Source organism: Lupinus angustifolius, chromosome LG03 (assembly GCF_001865875.1).
Source record: "Lupinus angustifolius cultivar Tanjil chromosome LG03, LupAngTanjil_v1.0, whole genome shotgun sequence".
Lineage (NCBI taxonomy): Eukaryota > Viridiplantae > Streptophyta > Magnoliopsida > Fabales > Fabaceae > Lupinus > Lupinus angustifolius.
This window is the reverse complement of record NC_032011.1, coordinates 18,551,286-18,572,863: the sequence shown is the minus strand read 5'-3', so window position 1 is coordinate 18,572,863 and position 21,578 is coordinate 18,551,286. Positions and strand designations below refer to the sequence as shown.

Sequence of the window (21,578 nt, the reverse complement as noted above, 5' to 3'; positions counted from 1 at the left end):
TCACTTTTATGTGAAAATCAATAATAATTATAAACATATGCATAACATTATAATAAATGGTTACAATTTCAGTGCATGAATATTAAACCTTTTTAATAGAATACTGTTAGTAAACTATTAGTATCACATTTTAAGTCAAGGGTAAGTGATTTTAACTTAAATTGTGAAACCAATGAGATTGAGCTGACCAAACACATGGTTATCTTTCACAGTTCTGTTTAGTTCTTTTTTTAATAAATTATTTAGGATATCTGAGTGTGGTTCCATATATTAGAATTATTTGAATCGAACCACATATTTAAAAAAAATATATTATTTAAATAAGGTAGAGGACAAAAAGTCATCTTGATTATCATTCAATTTAGTTAATGTTGAATTATTTCCATTATTTCATAGAAAAAATTATTAATCTAAAGTTTTTTTGATATGATTTGTTTTAGTTTCTATTAATGCATATAAATTGTGTTTTAAATTTTGTTGATAGAATGTTACTTTTGTTAATTAAAATGGTAATCAAAGTAGACTAATAATGGCTTATGAAATACAATTTGACATGTTTTAGAATTTTGTTATAAAAATTAAGTAAGCCGTCAAACCAAACCAAAACATTCCCTAAATATGACATTAACCAATTTTGACATTCTATTAAATTCTTAGATTACATAAAGATGTGAGCATGGTGCTTTCACTGCTTTCATCTAAACTTATAGCTCTCAAGCGGTACTTCCACTTTTAATTTTTTTTTTTCCATTGTACCTGTGAGGAATTTCTCCTCTATCGGGACATTTGATTTCTCTGACGATAGCTCCCAAAAGCAAAAGTCCTTGTGAGGATAAGTTCTCTCCTGAATCCTAACAAAACTAGAAAGAACATACAAATTCAGTAGTATTATATATTTAATATAATTATATCTATTATTTATTTTTTAGTTATAAAACAAGTGATCTAATTTTGACAACTTATAAGACCTTTAAAACTAATAATGAATGTGGATTTAATGAGTGACCTATATGGGATAATGGGAATCATATAAGTTAACACATAATGAACTGTTATGATCCCCAAGTCACCAAATTACCAACAGTTTTCACATCTCCACATCAAAGAAAAAGTGAAGGTCTAAAAAGGAATTCAGGATTTGGTTGAAGAATACCATCATAACAAAACTCTGTCCAAATGCATATAAAAAGAATAGATATGAGAAACATGATCTCAGATATGATTTTGTATCATTGTTTTATATTATGTGTAAGAATTATGTGATTCAAAATCATAAGATTGATATTCACCGATCATAAGGAAATTCTAACAAGTAGTATAAGTGTATCCAGATTCTGAATTTTATGATCCTCCATAAAGAGTATCTTTCCAAATTTTATATAAATCCTAATTTTAATTTGACGATTTTATGCTTTCACTATCATTTTATAAAGATTAGGAATTTTAAATAGATTATTTCAGTCACAATGCTTTCTTTTGTGTGTCATAATTATACACACATAATGACATAAAATAATCATATGAATGCTGTTTTTGGTTTACTTTTTGTTCATACCCCACGAGAAATAGTATCATGAAGTTAATATGATGATGAGGACTTAAAATTCAATTTTTCTACCCTTGCCATGTATATGATTTACATGTTACAAAATGTATATATGTGCATTATGATGATTAAATTATATATCTCATCTATCATATTTGTGGTTTGCCTAGTCATTGATTTAAAAATTCGTTGATGCAATATTCATTTATCAATAGTATACTCATACAGTTGTATTATATATATATAAAAATATATTTTGGAAGTGCATATATAGAGGAGGGATCCATTTACATTCAAGTTAAGTTACACTAGTTATACTCAATCCCAACCTTTCATTTTCTTAGATCCAACGGACCAAATGTGTGAGTGCAATAAATTAGGTATGATTTTTTTCCTCTCTCATCACTTATTGCACTCGCTCGTTTGGTCCATTGAATTTACGAAAATGAAAGACTGAGTTTGAGTGTAATTAGTGTAATCAAATATATACATAAGTTAGCTCTTTACATTTTAAAATACATGAGTATATTTAATTTAGAATTATATTATGGATTTAGATTTATTAATTATTAAATTGATTAAAAGGTAAAGTTTTAATTCCAAATTATTTTTTATAATATACTCATATTATTCCTTTTGTCTAGTAACTTTTTGATTAAATTAGTTGACATAATATATTGTCAAAGTAACATCTATTGTGGAAATTGATTTGATTAAGATTTCATAGAAGCTAGTATGTGATTATTTATACAAATTGAGATTGACCTAAAAGAATACACAATTTGGTCAAATAATAACATTCATGTGAAGATAAATATGTAATCATTACAAAGTTGTATTTTTCTTGTAAATAATAGTCGGCCTAAACAAATGCTATTGTTTAATAGAACTAATTGTTAATATTTGATCATTATATTGAGAGTACTACTTACATATTAATTTCGATGTCCAAATATTAGAAATTGATGTTGTGTTTGGTATCTTGTGATGAGTCTATTATGTAAACATATCTTATTTTATATATTATATGACATGTTTGTTTAAATGTGAACATGTTATTAATTCTATATTCTATGCATTTTCCGTCTTTTTACTAGTTTTATAAATGTTTCTACTCTAATTAACAATATCACATTACTGAATGAGACAAACTTTAAGGTCTGCAAGGAAGCTGTAGAAATTATTCTCGGCTATATGGATTTAGATCTGATACTTCATGTGAAGAACCCCGTTTCTACTCTAGAAAACTTCGATGAGGTTAAAATTGAGAAATGGGAAGCTCTAACTGAATGTGCCTAATGATCATGAAACACTCTAGAAGTGTTTCGTGACTCTATTTCTGAGGGTCAAAGTGGAAGGATGTTCAGTGAACAAATAAAATACTACTTTGCTATAAATGAAAAGGCGGAGACGAGTAGCCTCTGAGCTAAACTCATCTCCATGAAGTATAGAGGAAAAGGAAAAATAAAGGAGTATATTACGAAGATGTCTAATCTCGTATCAAAACTCACGTTATTTAAGTTAGAGCTTGGTAATGACTTGCTCGTGCACTTGGTTTTGATCTCGCTTCCTACACACTTTGGGAAATTCAAAGTGAGCTATAACACTCAGAAAGACAAATGATCTCTCAATGAGCTTATATCTCACTGTGAGCAAAAGGAAGAAAGGTTGCAAAGAGACAATACTGAAAGTGCTCACTTGTCTATGACTTGTCAGAATAAGAAAAGAAAAACAATAAAGGTGTTGTAAAAGAGCCTTCCTAGCAAAAGAAACTGAAGAATGATGAACAATTTACCTTCTACTTCTTAAGAAGAAATGACACATGAAGAAAAAGTATCCTAAATATGTTGCATGACGTGTTAAGAAGGGTAAATTTCTTACTCTAGTTTGTTCTGAACATAATTTAGCTTTTGCACTCAATAGTACATGGTGGATGGATTCTAGTGCTACAACTCATATAAATATCACTATGCAGGATTGCTTGTGGAGCCAACTACCAAGTGATGATGAAAGATTCATCTTTGCAGACGATGGCAAAAGGGTCGCAATTGAGGTTATTGAAACTTTTAGATTACGTTTAAGAAATGATTTTCATTTAGATTTATTTGAGCCTTTTGTTGTGTTGTCTTTTGGGTAGAACTTAGTTTGTATATCAAGCTTGGACAAATTTAGTTTTTCTTGTTCTTTTGGAAATAATAAAGTTAGTCTCTATCAAAATTCAAATGTTGTTGGTTCTGGTTCTTTAATTGATAATTTGTACATGCTTGATATTTTTCTTTCCAATAATGAAATACTACAAACAAATTCATGTAGTACAAAACATACATTAAAATATAATTCAGTACATTATGGCACAAACTTTTAGGACATATATGTAAGTAAAGAATACAAAGAGTGAAATTCTTGACCCTTTAGATTTATCAGATTTTGAAGAATGTGTTGAGTGCATAAAGGGAAAACATACAAACAAAATGAAATTAGGTGTCAAAAGAGCTAAAGATGTCTTAGAACTAATACATACGGATATATGTGGTCCTTTCACTATGCCTTCTTGGAATGGACGATATTATTTTATTACGTTCGTAGAAGATTAATCTAGGTACGGTTACCTATATCTTATATATGAAAAGTCCTAATTTGTGAATATTTTGAAGTCTTTCAAGGTTGAAGTTGAACTTCAACTTGGAAATAAAATTGAGACTGTCAAATCTAACCGTGGTGGTTAATACTATGACAGATATGATGGGTAAGGAGACATCTTCCAGAGTCATTTGCACTTTTCCTCAGAGAATGTGGAATTGTTTCGCAATATACTATGTCATGCAAACCTAGCATGAATGGTGTTGCTTCGAACTCTTAAGGATATGGTGAGAAGTATGATTACTCATTCTTTCTTACTAGAGTCTCTGTGGGAGGAAGTTTTGATGATCATAGTTTACATCCTTAATGCGATGCCAAGTAAATCAGTTAATAAAACCCCATATGAGATTTGGACTAGTAAAAGACCAAGCTTAAAACACTTGCACATTTTGGGTTGTCCAACTGAGGCGCGACCTTATAGGCTACATGAAAGAAAACTAGACTCAATAACAGTTAGTTGTTATTTTTTTGGCAATGCTGAAAACACACGGAGATATAAATTTTATGATCCCACTTCACGACTTCTTTTTTAGACGGGAAATACAAGATTTCTTGAAGAAATTGGTTTTGGGAAGGAAAAGAACATAAGGAATGTCGTCTTTGAGGAAGAACCTGTCACTAATGGTGAACAAGTTCTTGTGCCTATTACTATTCAAGGAACAACTTCGGTAATAAAAGAAAATGTTTGGAATATTGTTCTTGGCAATATTCCAGAACAAGACAACAATGAGGTTCTCCCTCAAGTTCCTATAGATCAAATTCAACAACCTCAAGAAGTAGAAATGTCATTAAGGAGATCCACTAGAGAGAGGAGAAGGGTAATTTTTGATGATTATATTGTATTTCTTCAAGAAAATGAGGAAGACATCGAGTTAACAGAGGACGATCCATTCAACTTCTGTCAAGCAATGAAAAGTTCTAACTCTAAAAAATGGATTGATACCATGAAAGATGAGATGAAATCTATGCATGATAATGTCGTTTAGGATCTTGTCGAATTACCTGAAGGTGCGAAACATATTTCTTACAAATGGATATTTAAAATCAAGAAGGATTCGAAGGGTAATATTACGGGTGACAATTGGATGGATTTGGTCCTAATGGATGGATGAAAAACTATCCATTAATTCATATAAATTCATTACATCACATTTTTAAATTATCCAATCCATCCATATCCAATAGATTCCAATTCATCCATTCTATCTATGTATCCATTTTAATGGATTGGATGAATATATATCCAACCCATTTTTTTTTAATTTGAACTAAACATTAAAAAAAACATTATTTTAAGAAAAAAATTAAAAGTTATTATTTAGTAAAACATTTTTAATATCAATTTAAAAAAACACTTTTACAAAGTTTTTTTTTTAAAAACACTTTTAAAAAGTAATTTAAAAAAACACTTTTAAAAAATATTCAAAAATAAAAACACTTTTAAAAGTGATATTTTAAAAAAAAAACACTTCAAATGATCCCCAGTGCCTTCACAAGCATAACATACACATATATATATATATATATATATATAGTGGACTACTCACATGAGAACATTGTGCTATTGTGAGAAATGAGAACTTTTATTTATAGCTATTAGATCCAAACTAATAACTATGATTACATTCAAAATAAAAAAAAGGTCATGTGACTTTGATCTTTGCCTTATCTTATCTTCTTTAAGTTACTTATCACATTTATATTCTTCTACTTGAATTTCCTCAACCTTTTTTTTTTCTCTTTTTCTGTTTCTTATCTTTTATATTCCACTTTCCCCCTCCTAGTACAATTAAATAAAAGTTTATATCATCATCACCTACAATTTATAAAAATGATAATTTTCCATACATAGGTGCTAGTAAACCATGCATGCGAAGGAGAATAGTGTATACTATCATCACCTACAATTTATAAAAATTATAATTTATCTCACATCGTTTCCGGTATCAACTACTCTAATTCCATCTACTCTAATGACTTTATCATTATCCATAACAAATGTGAAAAATATTTTGTACCAAAAAAGGTACTCAATTATTCATCAAAACTCAAATTATGTTATACTTCATATAGTATGCTCGATGGTATAGTGCATAGATTTTGGATCCATGTCTTACTATAGTACTATTGCCTTGTTAATTTTGGTTTATCAATATTAACGAATGCTTCTATTTTATATGATAAAATAAGGCAAAGATTAAAGTCACATGACCTTTTTTATTTTAAATGTAATCCTAACCATTAGTTTGGATCTAATAGCTATAAATAAAAGTTCTCATTTATCACAATAGCACAATGTTCTCATGTGAGTAGCCCCTATATATATGTGTAAATAAAAACTATTATCAGCATTAAGTGTAATAGTTTATATTATAGAGGACATGTCACAATGTATTTTTAAGGTATTTCTCAACCATGTATGATTTGAACATTAATGAATTAATTAGTACCATAAGTGATCTTATGAGAGAACATATTCCAATATATATGATCATATGCCTCTAACCATATCTTAGTGCATAACGAAAAATAAGGAGTGAAACCAATATCGCAACAATGCAAATGAAACGTTAAAATCACAATTTCAATTTTCAACTTTTATAATGTGTGTGGGATTATGCTATTAGAAAGGTAAGAGAAATTTTTTATATTAATATTGAATTAATTGAAAAAAAAAATGTTTTTATTTTTGGATGGATCAAGTATCCATCCAAATGTATATACTCATGGATATCCATTGAATATAATAGATGGATTTGAATCTATCCATTATAAACATTATCCATTAGATTATATCCATTTAAATCTATTAGTTCTAATGGATAGATTTAATCTGGATGAATTTGGATAAATTTTGGATTATGGATTAATTTGTCACCCCTACCATCTAGTATAATTTACACAAAAAAGTCAGAGCTCAGCTCCTTACAGTAGAGGAAACCCGAAAACCCTTCACGTGGCACAGATAGCCCTAGCAAAATAGGGAGCAGTGTTTAGTCCTTGTGGTCGTTGCGATGTGAAATATTTTGTGTCTAAAAAAATATTTTTGAATTCGATGTGGTCCAATATGACCTAATGCAACCCAAATGAGGTTGAGTTGCGGTCCAATACGGCCGCATCACTACGATTCGGTATCACCCGCAATTGCAGTGTGATGCGGTTGTGCTGGTCAACAAACCACAATGTTGTAACTATATTATATGATGCTTTTTTTAAAAATTCTTCAAATAATGCTTTTTAAAAAATGTTTAGTTCAAATTAAAAGAAATGGGTTGGATATCCATCCATCCAATCCATTAAAATGGATACAATTGATAGAATGGATGGATTGGAATCCATTGGATATGGATAGATTGAAATCCATTGGAAAGGGATGGATTGGAATCCATTGGATAGGGATAGATTGGAATCCATTGGATAGGAATGAATTGGATAATTTAAAAATGTGATGTAATAGATTTATATCGATTGATGGATAATTTTTTCATCCATCCATTAGGATCCAAATCCAAATCCATCCAAACCCATCCAATTGCCACCCCTAGTAAGTGGCTACCAGTTTTTTATCATACTAGCACTATGTAGCTCATTCAATCTAGTAAAAATGTATACATCTAAGATTTATAACAGACAGATTTTTCCACAAGCTTGAGATACACAAAACAAAGTGGTATGTGCTATTAAGATGCTAAAGTGATGTTAAGTATATGTACTAAAAAGATGCTATTAAGACTCACTAACATAATCTGATCCTCAAAATCTATTTCTATCTAGCATCAAGCTTCCATGTGAGTCATCCATCCTTTTTAGCCAGTGACATCTTCATTCTCTAACAGTGTCATATCAACTAGAGCCTGCAAAAGAAAGCAACATAAACTACTTGCACAGGTTCATATTGCCAATTTGGGGCACAAGGAGATGGAAAAAAAAGAAGCAAGAATCAGCAACTACAATACTAGGAGCAACAGAACACTCTAAACTTAATACAGAAGACAGGAACTCGAGACGAATGTATTCATGTGATCAACAATATATCAATGATGAGCGAAACATTAGATCTTTGAAACACCAGTACAGGCTTATATTTCAACTATATACCTTGTAAACTAATACACTTCAGGCTTCTCTTCAATTTTCTTTACACGTCATGCATTTACTTCCCATTATTTTGCTAATGGATGAAACCTTCAATAGTATAAAATGGTATTCTTATGGCCCCTTTAAAAAACTTACCTAAATGGTAACATAGATTGCTTTAGAACACCACTTCATGCCTCTCTTGTTTTTCTGACTTCATTAAAATATTTTATACACTGCATTTGTAGTGTTCTACCTTTCTTCTCTAATAAAATTTCTTCTGTTTACGTTAACGTTCATCACTAGGTTTCAGGGGTAATATACAACATAACTTTTAAAGAAAAATAGATAAAGAAAATCATCAAAAAACAAGAGAACCGGATAAATACAACAACCAAGCCTTTAACCCACTAGGTGGGGTCGGCTACATGGATCGAACGATGTCATAATGCTATATCATAAATCATGTTCAAGATACCAGGATTAATATTAAGGATAAAGTGAAAGAACCAAGAGAAAACAAAGGAACAACAAACAAATGGAAGAGGTGGAAAAATAGTCTCATGAAAACAAAGTCAGGCAAATAAATGCACCATATATGTAGCCCATATTGGCATGATTCAAGAAAGCTCAACAGTCAAACAAAAATATTAAATGGATAATGAGTTAGATAAGACTGCATAAAACACATTTATAAAAATGTACAAATTAGTTTGCAAAGTTTCATACATATCAGAACTCAGAAATAGAGTGTCAAGACACTACACTAACCTGGAGTTCTTTTTCAGAGGCTTTAAGTCTTTCAGAGTAATCTTTCACTTGCAGAACACATTTGTGCAGCTGAAGATTATTTGTTTAACCACAACGTCAATTTCAAAATCCACGTTTAATTATAACTATGATATTTAGTTATTACCTTGATCAACTGCATCTGACGATATGAGCTTTGTTTCTTTACACTGATCAGTGTATCCTCGAGTTTCTGCAGTAAACAAATTCCACATTAGAACAGAAAACAGATTTCAGGTTCATATAACCAATAATAAAAAAAGTATATTATTAGACAAGCTCAAAATTTGAAGTTCAGAAATAAGTGGGAAGTTACCCTAGACTTCTTTTGTAACTCCAGAGTAAGAAGTCGTTTCTCTTCCAATTTCTCTTCCATCTGAGAAACCTTGATAAGCCAACAAATTCAAGTTTTCAGCACCATCAACACAGAAGAGGAATAACAAATAAAAGGCTAAAGGGTGGTTAGTTGGAAGGTTCTCTTATTGGTATTAGTAAACATTGTAACTCGAGGATGACGTTGTATGTGTATGCATTAGTAGCTCCAGAACATGAAATTGTTCAAAAGAAAACATAATTTGTCACACTACCATAAAGCCGCCTACTATTGTAGACATGACCGTGTAACAAATTTGAAATGATGCCTTCATTTTAGTTATAAAGTGGTTAAAAACCTCATTTTTCAGTTGATCAAGCCTTTGAGTTGAACGCTTCAATTGATCTTCAACCTGAAATTCACACAAACAAGTAAAAATAAAATACAAGATGTACTAATCACTAACATCAGCATAAATTTTTCAAGCCTTTGCCATCTGAACTTCTCACAAATGTTAAAATCACCTGATCATCGTGATTGCCATTTGAATCTGATAAATGATCCATGCTATGTTGATGTGTAACATACCAACTGCAGGGCAAACAGTAACAAATCTGATGAAAGGAAGATACATGCAGCATAGGAAATAAAGTTATTACTCATAACTGTCAAAGAGAAGCAATAGCGGGAAATAGTCTTATGTGAGACACAATGTTAAAAAGGCAAAACACTGTACAAGTAATATTCAAAAGATTCCTCTTTAGTTATATTATTATACACACACGCACTCACACACACGCACAGGTACATCTGCAAGCATCTCATCAGATCTCAAATGCATACCCATCATGTAATAAAAAATTTAAAAGGGAAAGGAATATACAACCCCCTATTCACAGTGATGAACTGAGGTTCCCCCAAAAATGTTTGCTTTCATAATATTTAGGCTTGCAGATGAACTCAGGTCATCATGTTAAACATTTAGGCTCTTGCACTAATGAAAACTAAGAATCTTCTGCTGGATTTGAACTTTAAGAATACTAAAATTACAGAATTTTCTGCTGGTTTTGAACTTCGAATACAAATGCAGAAGCATGTGTCAACAGATAAGCTACACAATCTTAGAGGGAGGAGGTCTTACCCGCTGGATCTTCTTGAATGTTTAGTTTGGTCCTCACCAAAACTTCTGTCATGATCAGAGGTCCAATCTATCTTACTCCATTTATCAAAATCTAAGTTATGTTCTCCTTCCTTCTCTTGACCATGTGCCTTGTTGTGTTCATGTTTGTTATCCAAACCATCTTTGTCTCGACTACGATCTTTATCTACAAAAGGTTCTTTCTCATGACCATAATTATGCATATGTTCAAATCCTCTATCTCTGCCACGGTCATGGTCTCGAGACCTATCACGCTCCTGAGACCTATCACGCTCTTGAGACCTATCACGCTCTTGAGACCTATGACTGTGTCGATCCCTGAATATGACTCTATCATGATCATAATCTTGGTCTCGGCCTCTGCCATGATCCCAATCGTCATTCCTTTCCATATTTCTACGTTGATGTTCTCTACTGAAACCCGATCTACCACCACGAGTCTTCACCCCATTAACCATAACCGCGCGCCCACCAATGCTCTGATTCACAGAAGAAGAAGAAAAGGTAACAAATATCCTGTTATAAGAAGTATAGAGATCCTAACCAAGATAACCCCTTCATTCAGTCCACCCCTTTTGAACAAAACAACAAACATGACAATATAAGAAAACCAGTGTATCAAACTATGGACTGCATCAGCTGATGTGGTCGCAATATTGTGGTTGCAATGACCTCCGCAATTGAAATCTAACACTGAACCACAACAATCCGGCCACATCGGATGCAAATCAACTGCATTAGACTGCATAGCAACAGCTGCAATAACTGCAAAGCAACCGCAGTAACCGCGGACCACAATAGTGACGACAACTGCAATTCAAAACACCCAAAAAACGAAAGGCTACAAAGATAGAATACATGAATAGATAGAAGTAGAAAAATTACATACTCTGCCATTCATGTCATTAATTGCATCGATGGCTGACCTAGGATTTGTGAAAGTAACAAAACAATAGCACTTGCCCGCAGTGCGTTGATCATTGATAATCTGCTCAGTAATTGAATCAAATTTCAGTAACTAATTACTATGACTTACACTATAGAATATATATAAACGAAATTAGAAAAATTATGAAGAAGAAATATACCTTGACATCAAGAATAGCACCATACAAATTAAAGATAGTGCGAATTGTATCTTCGGTTATGTCGTAGGGTATACCCCCAACGTATATAGAGCATTCATCGTCCATAGTCATTTTTCCTTAATTTCTTCTCTTTCTGTCTTCAACAAGGGTCATGCATTCTTTAATTCCACTATATTGCTCTTTCAAAAAAAAAACTGAAGTTAAATTAAGCTGCCGTTGCTGATAAACCTCTTTAGGCCCACATTATTCTGGCTGGGGTGTGGGGTTGGGTGAACCCCACTTGTACTTGTTTGCTGCCCATACAGGTATAGGTGAAAACCTAACAAGTTTTTAATTTTAATTATATATTTTGTAATAATTAATATATAAAAATAATTATTATATAAATAATATAATATTTATATGATAAATTTATAATTATAGTAAAATAAATATAATTTATTATGAAATAATAATAAAATATATAATATTAATCCTAAAATAATAACAAAAAACTAGAATATATAGAAAAAATTAATTAAAAATTAAGTTTATAAATATGCGAATAGTTACAGGGTGTGTATCATAAAACTCATCTTCACTCGTAAGTTATTATTGTGAATACTCTTTGCAAGTATTTCCACATGTACTTATAAGTTGTTAACCACGCAATTCCACTCTTATTTTTTTAATTTTAATTTTTTAAATATATTCTCAGTCTAGTAGCTAGCATTATATTAAGTTTTTGATGAAATTTAGTGATTGAACTAAACATAAAGACATAGCTCGGTCATTTTAATTAACTGTAAACTTTATTGTAGGAATTGAACTGGTCATGAATTGTTTGGTTCAGTCCTATAGTTTTCCTATGTTTTTAACTAAAAAATCATACATCAATTGTTTGGTTCAAAATATTTTTTGTCAATAAAAAGGAAAAATATTATTATTATTACAATCTGTAATTACTAACATATATTATAATAGTAACACATATAATACTACAAGTACAATTGGTAATGTGAAGAAGATCTTGCTCCAGACTTTGACGCGATTTTGATGATGACGCCAAAATTAAAAAAATAAGAAAAAAAAGGAAAGAAGACCATGAAGGTAAGATGATCAAGCTTCAAGGATTAATCATAGACTAAGTCTTTTTAGGTACTTCTATCCTTATAACTCAAAGTATAGTTAGTAACAATATTCAAAGAATGTTAAAAGTAATTTTGAAAAGAATTGAAAACTCTTTTCACATTCCAAGTAACGGGTTACCTGATCAGAGTAAAAGGTTACCTGATTAGAGTAACATGTTACTTGTATTGTGTGACACTTGGTAACACGTTATTGAGATTACGTAAAGGTTACCTCACTAAGAAAACAATTTTGGAAATTAACTATTTTGGTGTAACCGATTATCCAAACAGGGTAACCGATTTTTTCAAAAGACAATAGCTTCTGGTAATCAATTACATGAAAGATGTAACATATTATACTGTACTGTTAAACCAGATTTTCAAATCTGAAATGAAATGTTTTCATTTAAACTCAATGGGTTCATTCGAATCGTGGCACAACCTTTGGAAGGGTACCATGGCTGATTGGAAGCCTATGTAAAGGCCTTGAAATACTCATTTGAACACACAGAACATACAAAAAATTCCATAACTTTTGTAAAAAAATCTTGGCACTTGCGTTCAACTTTTGTTCTAAATTTCTAGAATTTTTCTAATGTTGTGTAAATTGCAAAGTTCTTAAAGTTTTCTTTAAAAAAAATCAAGAGCATTTGTTTACTAATTATATTGAAAGTTAAAGGATTGTAAGTTATATCATTGTCATATCTTATAAAGACAATCCAGCTATTATTGTTATTCTTCATCTCATTGTAAACTTGACATCACAAAGGTGTGGTGGTAAAGGTAAGAGTTGACATTGAAAGGTTGATTTCCAAGGGTGAGATATTTGTGAGTATGTAAGGTACAAAGGTCTTGAGGAGGGAAATCGTAATTGAAACTCAAAGTATCTAGTAGAAAAATCTCTTGTGCGGTAAGAGTACTGGATGTAACCTTCGATTTGACAAGAAGGTGAACCATAATAAAATTCTCTGTGTATTCTTCTTCTACCATCTTCTTGTGTTTACAATTTAAGTTTAACTTGGTTAATTTCTACAACAACTTTCCGCTGCTCTTACATTCTGATATTCGCAGAAAAATTGACCATTTCTCCCATCAACTAATCCCTCTATTAGTTGCCATCTTAGATTCACATTTGGCACCAGAGCATATTTTAGGTAATTTATTCCCAAACAGATCCTAACATCATAGATGGCTTCGAGATCATTTTTGGGATAAGGTTCCAACATCAATTGCCCTCCAAGCTTTGTTGGAAATGATATGACTTTTGAAAAATCAGAATGAGAATCTTTATAGAATCTGAAGACCTGAATATATGGAATGCGAAACTCTTCACTATTGTCAATAGTGCAAGGGAAGTTAAACCAAAATCCTCTTGAAATGATGAAGATAAAATAAAGTTCAATATGATCTTAAAGCCAAAAATATTCATACTCCAGCCCTAGGAATAGACGAATTTTTTAGAGTATCAAATTAAAAATCCACTAAGGAGATGTGGGATACTTTAGAAACTAGTCGTGAGAGAACTGAAGAAGTAAAAAGGTCTAGACTTACTACTCTATTCCAAGAGTATGAAATGTTTCGCATGAAACCTGGAGAAAAAATACTCGATCTCCAAAAGAGATTTACTCACCTCACAAATCATTTGATTGCATTTGGTAAGATACTATCAAATAGTAACTTGAACCTAAAAGTTCTAAGATCACTTATAAGATAATGACAACCCAAGGTAATAGTAATCTCTGAAAAGAAAAGTTTATCAAAGATATCTTTGGCTGCTCTCTTTGGAAAGTTGCAAGAACATGAGCTGGAACTAAGCCAAATTGAACAACATAATGAACCTGAGAAGTGAAAGAATATTTCTCTTAAAACAAAAGCAGAAGTGTATGAATCCTCGATAGATGAATCACAAAATGAGGACATGGAAGATATGAGTAGGTTAATGAAGTAGTTCAACAAATTTCTAAAAATAAATAAAGGAATCAAGGTTGGACAAGCAAGGAAGTTCAATGAAGCTTCCAATTCAAATCAAAACTTTAATTGTTTTGAATATGGAAAACCTGGTCACATGAAGATGGATTTTCCTACATTAAAGAAGACTTTTCCCGAAGCCAAATCATAAAATAGAACCGGAAGACAGGCATACATAGCTTGGGAAGATAATGACAGAAGAGGTTAGTGAAACAGAAAAGAGCAAATTCATCTTCCCCAATGGCGTCTCATCATTCTGATGATGAAGATGTTAGTAAAACTGAACCTTTAGGTAAGCCATCATTTTCTGAACTACAAAATGCTTTTAGTGAATTACATAGTGAATATGTCAAACTCACCAAACTTTATTTGAAACAAAAGAGTGAGATTGACACATTACGAAAATCCCTCTTCTTCTTCTTCTTGTCCAAAGTGTACCACTCTTGAAAGCAAAATTTCTACCTTGAGTCTTGAACTCAAAAGTTTAAACAAAAGTAGTATAAATTTAGATAACATGTTGAAAATGCAAAGACACTCCTCTGACCGTAGCGATCTTGATTTTTCCAAACCTTATTCTATTAAGAAAAAGGAAGTGTCAACAAAAATTAATTTTCAAAAAAAAAAAGTATCCAAACTCATCATATTTCAAAATTAAAAACAAGGATACATAAGCACAAATCTATTTGCAGTTATTGTAATCACTATGGGCATACACCAAACACTTGCATAATTAGAAAACATGGTTCACCCTTAGAAAATTTTAAATGGGTCGATAAAGGTACTAACCCCTAGGACCTAAAAAGTGTTGGGTACATAATATTATGTGACTTGTTTTATAGGAATATTTGGGATTCGTCTGTAATTTATGGTATTTGGATAGCGGCTGCTCAAAATATTACTTGACTTCTTTGTCCTTACTCTAAGGGACAAAGTCTATGTCAAATACGGTGACAACAACAAAGGAAGGATTCTTGGAGTCGGTAGATTCAGGAAGCCACCTTCTACTACAATTGAAAGAGTTTTATATGTTGAAGGACTCAAGCACAACCGTCTAAGTATAAGCCAACTTTATGGTAAAGGGTTTCATGTGGTGTTCTACCCTGACAAGTGCATCATTGAAAGTAAGGTATCAAATAACTCTAACTTATTGGTAAAATAATTAACAATATTTACATGATTGTATTAAATGACTTTTCTCTTCCCATTAAGTGTTTTGATATAAATGACCATGATGCATGGCTATGGCATATGAGAATTGCTCACATTCATATAGAACAGTTGAATAAACTGATTAAGAAAGATTTGGTTGTGGGCTTACCTAACATAAAGTTTGTTAAAAACAAACTATGTAGTGCTTGTCAAAAGGGTAAGCAAACAAAAACTTCTTTCAAGCCAAAGCATATAGTTTCTTCTTATAGATCATTGCAGTTATTACACATGGACTTATTTGGCCCCTCTCGAACCAAAAGTTTTGGGGTTAACTATTATGCTCTTGTAATATTAGATGATTTCTCATGATATACCTGGACTCTATTCTTGGTACACAAGATGAAGGCGTTTAATGGCTTTAGCAAATATGATAAAAGAGTACAAAATGAAAAATCCTTGAGAATCGCTGCTATTAGAAGTGATCATGGGGGAGAATTTCAAAATTCTTCTTTTAAAGAATTTTGTGATGATCTTGGTATCGTTGACAATTTCTCAACTCCTAGAACACTACAACAAACTGGTGTTGTAGATAGAAAGCATTGGTCTTTGTAAGAACTAGCACGTACTATGTTGTATGAGATGAATCTCCTAAATTATTTTTGGGCTGATGTTGTTATTACCAATTCTAAACAAAACCCTATATGAGCTCTTCAAAGGTAGAAAACTAAATATCTCTCACCTGCATGTGTTCGATTGTAAATATTTTGTTCTTAACCATGGTAAGGATAACCTAGGCAAATTTGATGCAAAAGCGGATGAAGGAATTTTCCTTGGCTACTCTCTTACAAGCAAAGCTTTTAGAATTTTTAGTAAGAGAACGTTAGCCATGGAAGAATCCATTCAAGTAACTTTTGATGAGACCAATTCCTCCTTGGAAGATAAGTCTAATATTGATTATGATGATTTTCCTAACTCGTCCATTTATGAAATATCAACCTAAAGAATGGAGCACCCATCGTGATCACCCTATTGATAATATCATTGGTGATATAAGTAAGGGATTTCTAACTCGCCTGAAGTTAAACAATGCTTGTCTTAACATGGACTTTATTTCCCAAATAGAACCATCCAAAATTGATGACGTAATTGAGAATGAGCATTGGATTCATGCAATGCAAGAAGAGTTTAATCAGTTCGAGAGAAACCAAGTTTGGGAACTTGTTCCAAGACCTAAAGATAGTTAAGTTATAGGCACTCGTTGGGTCTTTAGAAATAAATCAGTATTATAAAATGGACGTAAATAATACATTTTCTAAATGGTTATATACATGAAGATGTGTATGTCATGTGAAGAAGATCTTTCTCCTGACCTTGGCACGGTTTTGATGAAAAGACCAAGATCATACTATGAAGACATAGAAGACTCAAAGCTTCAAGAGTATTATAGATTAAGTCTTCAATATGTACTTCTGCTCTTATGCTCAATTTATATAATTAATAGCAATGCTCAAAGAAATCAAAACTGTTATAAAAATAATGGAATAAGTCCTGATACAATGTCAATAATGCTAAGTAATGAGTTACTTGACCTGAGTAACACATTACTAGGTCTAGATAACAGGTTACCTGAATTGTGTGGCAGTTGGTAACATGTTACTAGAACTACGTAACAGGTTACCCGACTAAGAAAATAGTTACAAAGCATAAATGACACTAGGTAACCGATTATTAGGATGTATTAATCGATTACCACTTTGGACATAAACTTTTGGCAATCGATTACACAATCGTGCCAATCGATTAACCATAACTCTTGGAAACCAGATTTTCAAATTTGAATGAACATCTTTCTTCCAAAGTGAGTAGGTTTCATTCCAATCGTGTTTCCTCTTCATGGAAGGTTACCTTGGCTGGTTGGAACCCTTTTTAAAGGTATTGACACATTCAATTCACACACAATCAATACACGAAATTTTCTTAACTTAGTGAAACAATTTTATGAACTCTTTTGCAACTTTGTTCTCAAATTTTCAGATTTTCTGAAGTTGCTTTAAGTGCTTATGTTCTAAACTTTCAAAGATATAAGAGCATTGTTTAGTAAGTATATATTATGATAAAAAGGATTGCAAGTTATAACATTGTCAAAACTTGTAAAGGCAATCATGCTATTGATACATTCTTCATCTTGTTGTAAACTTTTCATCACAAGGGTGTGTTGAGAAGGGGAAAAGAGTTCACTTGGAAATGTTGTTTTCCAAGGGTAGATAGTTTTGAGTGTGTATGGTACAAGGGCCTCGGGGAGAGAATATGTAATTGCAACTCAAATTATCTAGTGGACAAGAAGACGAACCAATATAAAATTCTTTGTGTACTCTTCTTCTACATTATTCTTGTAGTTTTATTATGGCTTTACTTGATTGATTTCTGCATCAACATTCCACTGCACAAATACTTTGATATAACAAGTAGAAAAATCGGCCATTTCTCCTTGTTTGGTACCAGCAAGGTAAATCTCACCTAGAGTGGGGTGAATAGGTGTATCGAATTGCTAGTCCCGCTTTTCCGACAAATGCTCAAAACAGAAAATTACTATTGTTAATCCATTATTAACCTTGTTAATCGATTATTCACAGCTCTAGTTAATCGATTATTAAGCTTTAATCAATTACACTGATTCTTGTTATTCTAGAAAAAATTATTTCTTTCAAAGCAATCAATGGTGATTATTAATATTTATGACCCTAATTTGATTCTTGATTTTAACACAGATTATTAACACTCAGCATAAATCACAAAAATCAAACACTTAAGGAATCACGAAAAACTGAAAAGTAAAAGAGATAGGGAAAAAAGAATGCTCAAGGATTATTATCCTGGTTCGTTTGCGGATCCACTTTCAAACTACATTCAAGCCTCCCCTTGTGATCTCGAGAGATTTTCTTCACTATGGAAAATAATTGTTTTATACAATCACACTTCCAATACACCTAGCAAGAACTTCTTTCTCGGATTCGTTGAGCCTACCCTCTTAGTTTGACCTCTCAACTCGCCTAATCGGATACCCACACCTTTCTTGATTCTGGCCCCAGCTAATGTCTCACTCTATCCAAGACTTCTTGCTCTCATGAAGACATAAATTATCTTTTCCCGGTGATACTAACACACCAAAAGAACCATTCCTTGTTTTTCAAACTATTTGTTGAGTTATTGATTCACACTTAATGTGCGAATATTAACTCTAAACTCAACTCTAAAAACCTCTACTGAACCCTCACAAGAAGCCTAAAACTAAATGTGATGTAATACAATGGTTTTTCAATGTATGAAACTAAAACACTCTTAGAAAAAGTTTTTCTCTCTTTTCTTTCTTTTCTCTCAAGAAAAATATGCAAGATTTCACATTATCTTTCACTCAGAGAATAAGCAAGATGATATGAAATTTCTGAACTTAGAATCTTGGTTTTCATGTTCCTAATGAAAATTATGCACATGGGTTGAAAATACAACTTTTATATGAAACTGTTTTTACTTGTCATTAATCGATTATCTAATAACTTTATCAATTAACGTGTTATGCAAAACAGAAAGGCTTAATCGATTATCAATCTCTTTAATCAATTAATGTGCCAGAAATCCTAGGAAGTTAGCCACTATAACTCCTTTAATCGATTACATCAATCCTTACTCGATTAACGGATTCCCACGAGACATAATCGATTATCAACCATTATAATCGATTAATATATACATAAAAATGTGTTTCATTAATGGTTGGTAAAATTTCTATATGATGTACGAACATACAATATATGATTTTGAAATAGATAATACTTTTATACACAGAAACCATATATGCTTAATTCTTATGTATGATTCTATGTATCATAGATGTTAGGATGTAATGCCTCATTTTATACGGATTCATTTGAACCTCATGCGAGACTTCCACCCAAGGTTTACTTAACCTAGACTCAAAACTAGGCAATCATCTTAGGACTTCTAGAATATTAAAATAATCCTAAGTGTACGATGTTGACCTCGAGTCTTTGGCATGTTGTTGTTGTGATGTCCATAAGCAACCTTTGACTATTTTCCATGTCAATCTCCCCCTTTTTGATGATGACAAACTCTAAAAAATCCTATGTTTGAATAGCTTGATGATGGTCAACAAGTGTTTGCAATGGTTGAATCAGAATGCGCTGCTCCCCCTCACTTTGTTCTCCCTCTCAATCCATGTAGGAGGCGATATAGGGTAGCACTCCAACTTTAAATTCGAAATCTTAATACAACCTGCAAAATCACTCAAACAACACTTTCTCCCCCTTTTGGCATGATCAATTATTAGCATGGGATAATCAATTAAATTGAATAAAAACAGATTATGGTATAATCAATTAAATTGAATAAAAACAGATTATGGTATAATCAAATTGCAAGATATATCTATATTTGTGTAATGATATAAGTAAGCATAGAATGATTAATGGTATAGAGTGTAAGGAAAATAGCATATATTAACCATTCAATAGAAAGTACACACGATAGATATAATCAAAGATCAAGCAAGAATTCTTACATAACCAAATTAACAACAAAAATACGAGAAAATAATGAAAAGTGCATGAAGTACAAAATAGGTTCAAACAAATTATAACCAAAGCCAACAAAGTACATTCTCAAAAGACACACACCCTAGACTCTAGACATCCCTATCTAGGCTAATCCCGAGGTGGTGGTGATGGTGAGCAATACCATGTGTGGTGCGCATAATGAAGAGAATACGATCAAGATCCATGGTTATCCTTTCATACTCATCATGTTTGTAAATGTAAAACTAGGATACAAAAGCATCAACCCATATACACTTAGTGTAAAAAATATGGGCATACACATAATACTTGCATGCTTAGAAAATATGGTGTACCTCTAGGACATTTTCAATGGGTAGAGAAAGATGCTAATTATGTAGGTCCCAAACTGAATTAGGTACTTATTATTGAAAGTGCGCATGTCAAGAGGAGCACTTTGGAAAGCTTTCTCACTATGTGTTTTGGTTTTGATGAGAACAACTTGCGTTTATAAGAGCTTGAAGATCATCAACAAATCAACCTGCTTAAGTCACAAAATTGGTATTAGACTTAGACTAGTAATTAGTTTAGGTTGAGTCTAAGGCTTAGGTAAATACATGTCTCATATGCATAAAACTTTAAATCATTTTAATTTTTGAGATATGTCATTTATAATATGTTCATGCATCACAAGAATACATGTAATCTATGCATCCTAGGTATAAACTTAGTGTTGAACATGTATAAATTAAGTGCATAACGTATTTGAGTTTTGCAATTTGAAAATACACTTGGAAATAAGCACTTAATCGATTAAGATGTGTTTTAATCGATTAACATAAGTTTTTGAAAAGTTGTTGAAACAGAAAACTTGGAAAACAGAATCAGTTACAATTTTGTAACACATTAATTGATTAACCAAGGTTTTAATCGATTAACAGGGCTGCAGAAGTGATTCTTTATAAACTGCGTTTTCAGAACTTAAGCCATAACTTGCATGTTAGATTTTAAGAGAGTTAGAGCATATTTCATGTTAATTGTTGCATCTATATGACATTGCATTTATGAGATTAGAAAATAGAGAATTCTATGCTTTAGGATTGAGAGGCATTTCATGTTTAATATCTCATCATATCATCTCACATGTTCATGCATTCATTGATGTTTTTGTG

General features: G+C 31.8%; 1 protein-coding gene across 3 annotated transcripts; it reads right to left on the bottom strand.

The window, feature by feature from the left end:
- LOC109343583 (zinc finger CCCH domain-containing protein 25) lies at nt 7,751-11,807 on the bottom strand. Of its 3 annotated transcripts, XM_019581950.1 has the most exons (10): nt 11,613-11,807; nt 11,414-11,512; nt 10,807-11,003; nt 10,507-10,770; nt 9,890-9,956; nt 9,724-9,777; nt 9,369-9,437; nt 9,180-9,245; nt 9,035-9,103; nt 7,751-8,040 (listed from the first exon to the last, which is right to left on the bottom strand). In XM_019581950.1, exons 1-10 carry the CDS (start codon nt 11,721-11,723, stop codon nt 7,993-7,995), a joined length of 1,044 nt encoding a protein of 347 aa, XP_019437495.1. In that variant the 5' UTR covers nt 11,724-11,807; the 3' UTR covers nt 7,751-7,992. The 3 variants fall into 3 exon arrangements, with proteins under 3 accessions (XP_019437495.1, XP_019437493.1, XP_019437494.1); XM_019581948.1 differs by having other exon boundaries at nt 9,875-9,956; nt 10,507-11,003; XM_019581949.1 differs by having other exon boundaries at nt 10,507-11,003.

What these genes read in the sequence shown, in the direction of transcription:
- LOC109343583 (XM_019581948.1), bottom strand. Translation starts at nt 11,723, where the DNA reads ATGACTATGGACGATGAATGCTCTATATACGTTGGGGGTATACCCTAC. An exon ending in TTAATGACATGAATGGCAGA is followed by an intron (nt 11,004 to 11,413) that starts GTATGTAATTTT and finishes TCTGTGAATCAG; the next exon opens with AGCATTGGTGGGCGCGCGGT. An exon ending in CATTCAAGAAGATCCAGCGG is followed by an intron (nt 9,957 to 10,506) that starts GTAAGACCTCCT and finishes TTTGCCCTGCAG; the next exon opens with TTGGTATGTTACACATCAAC.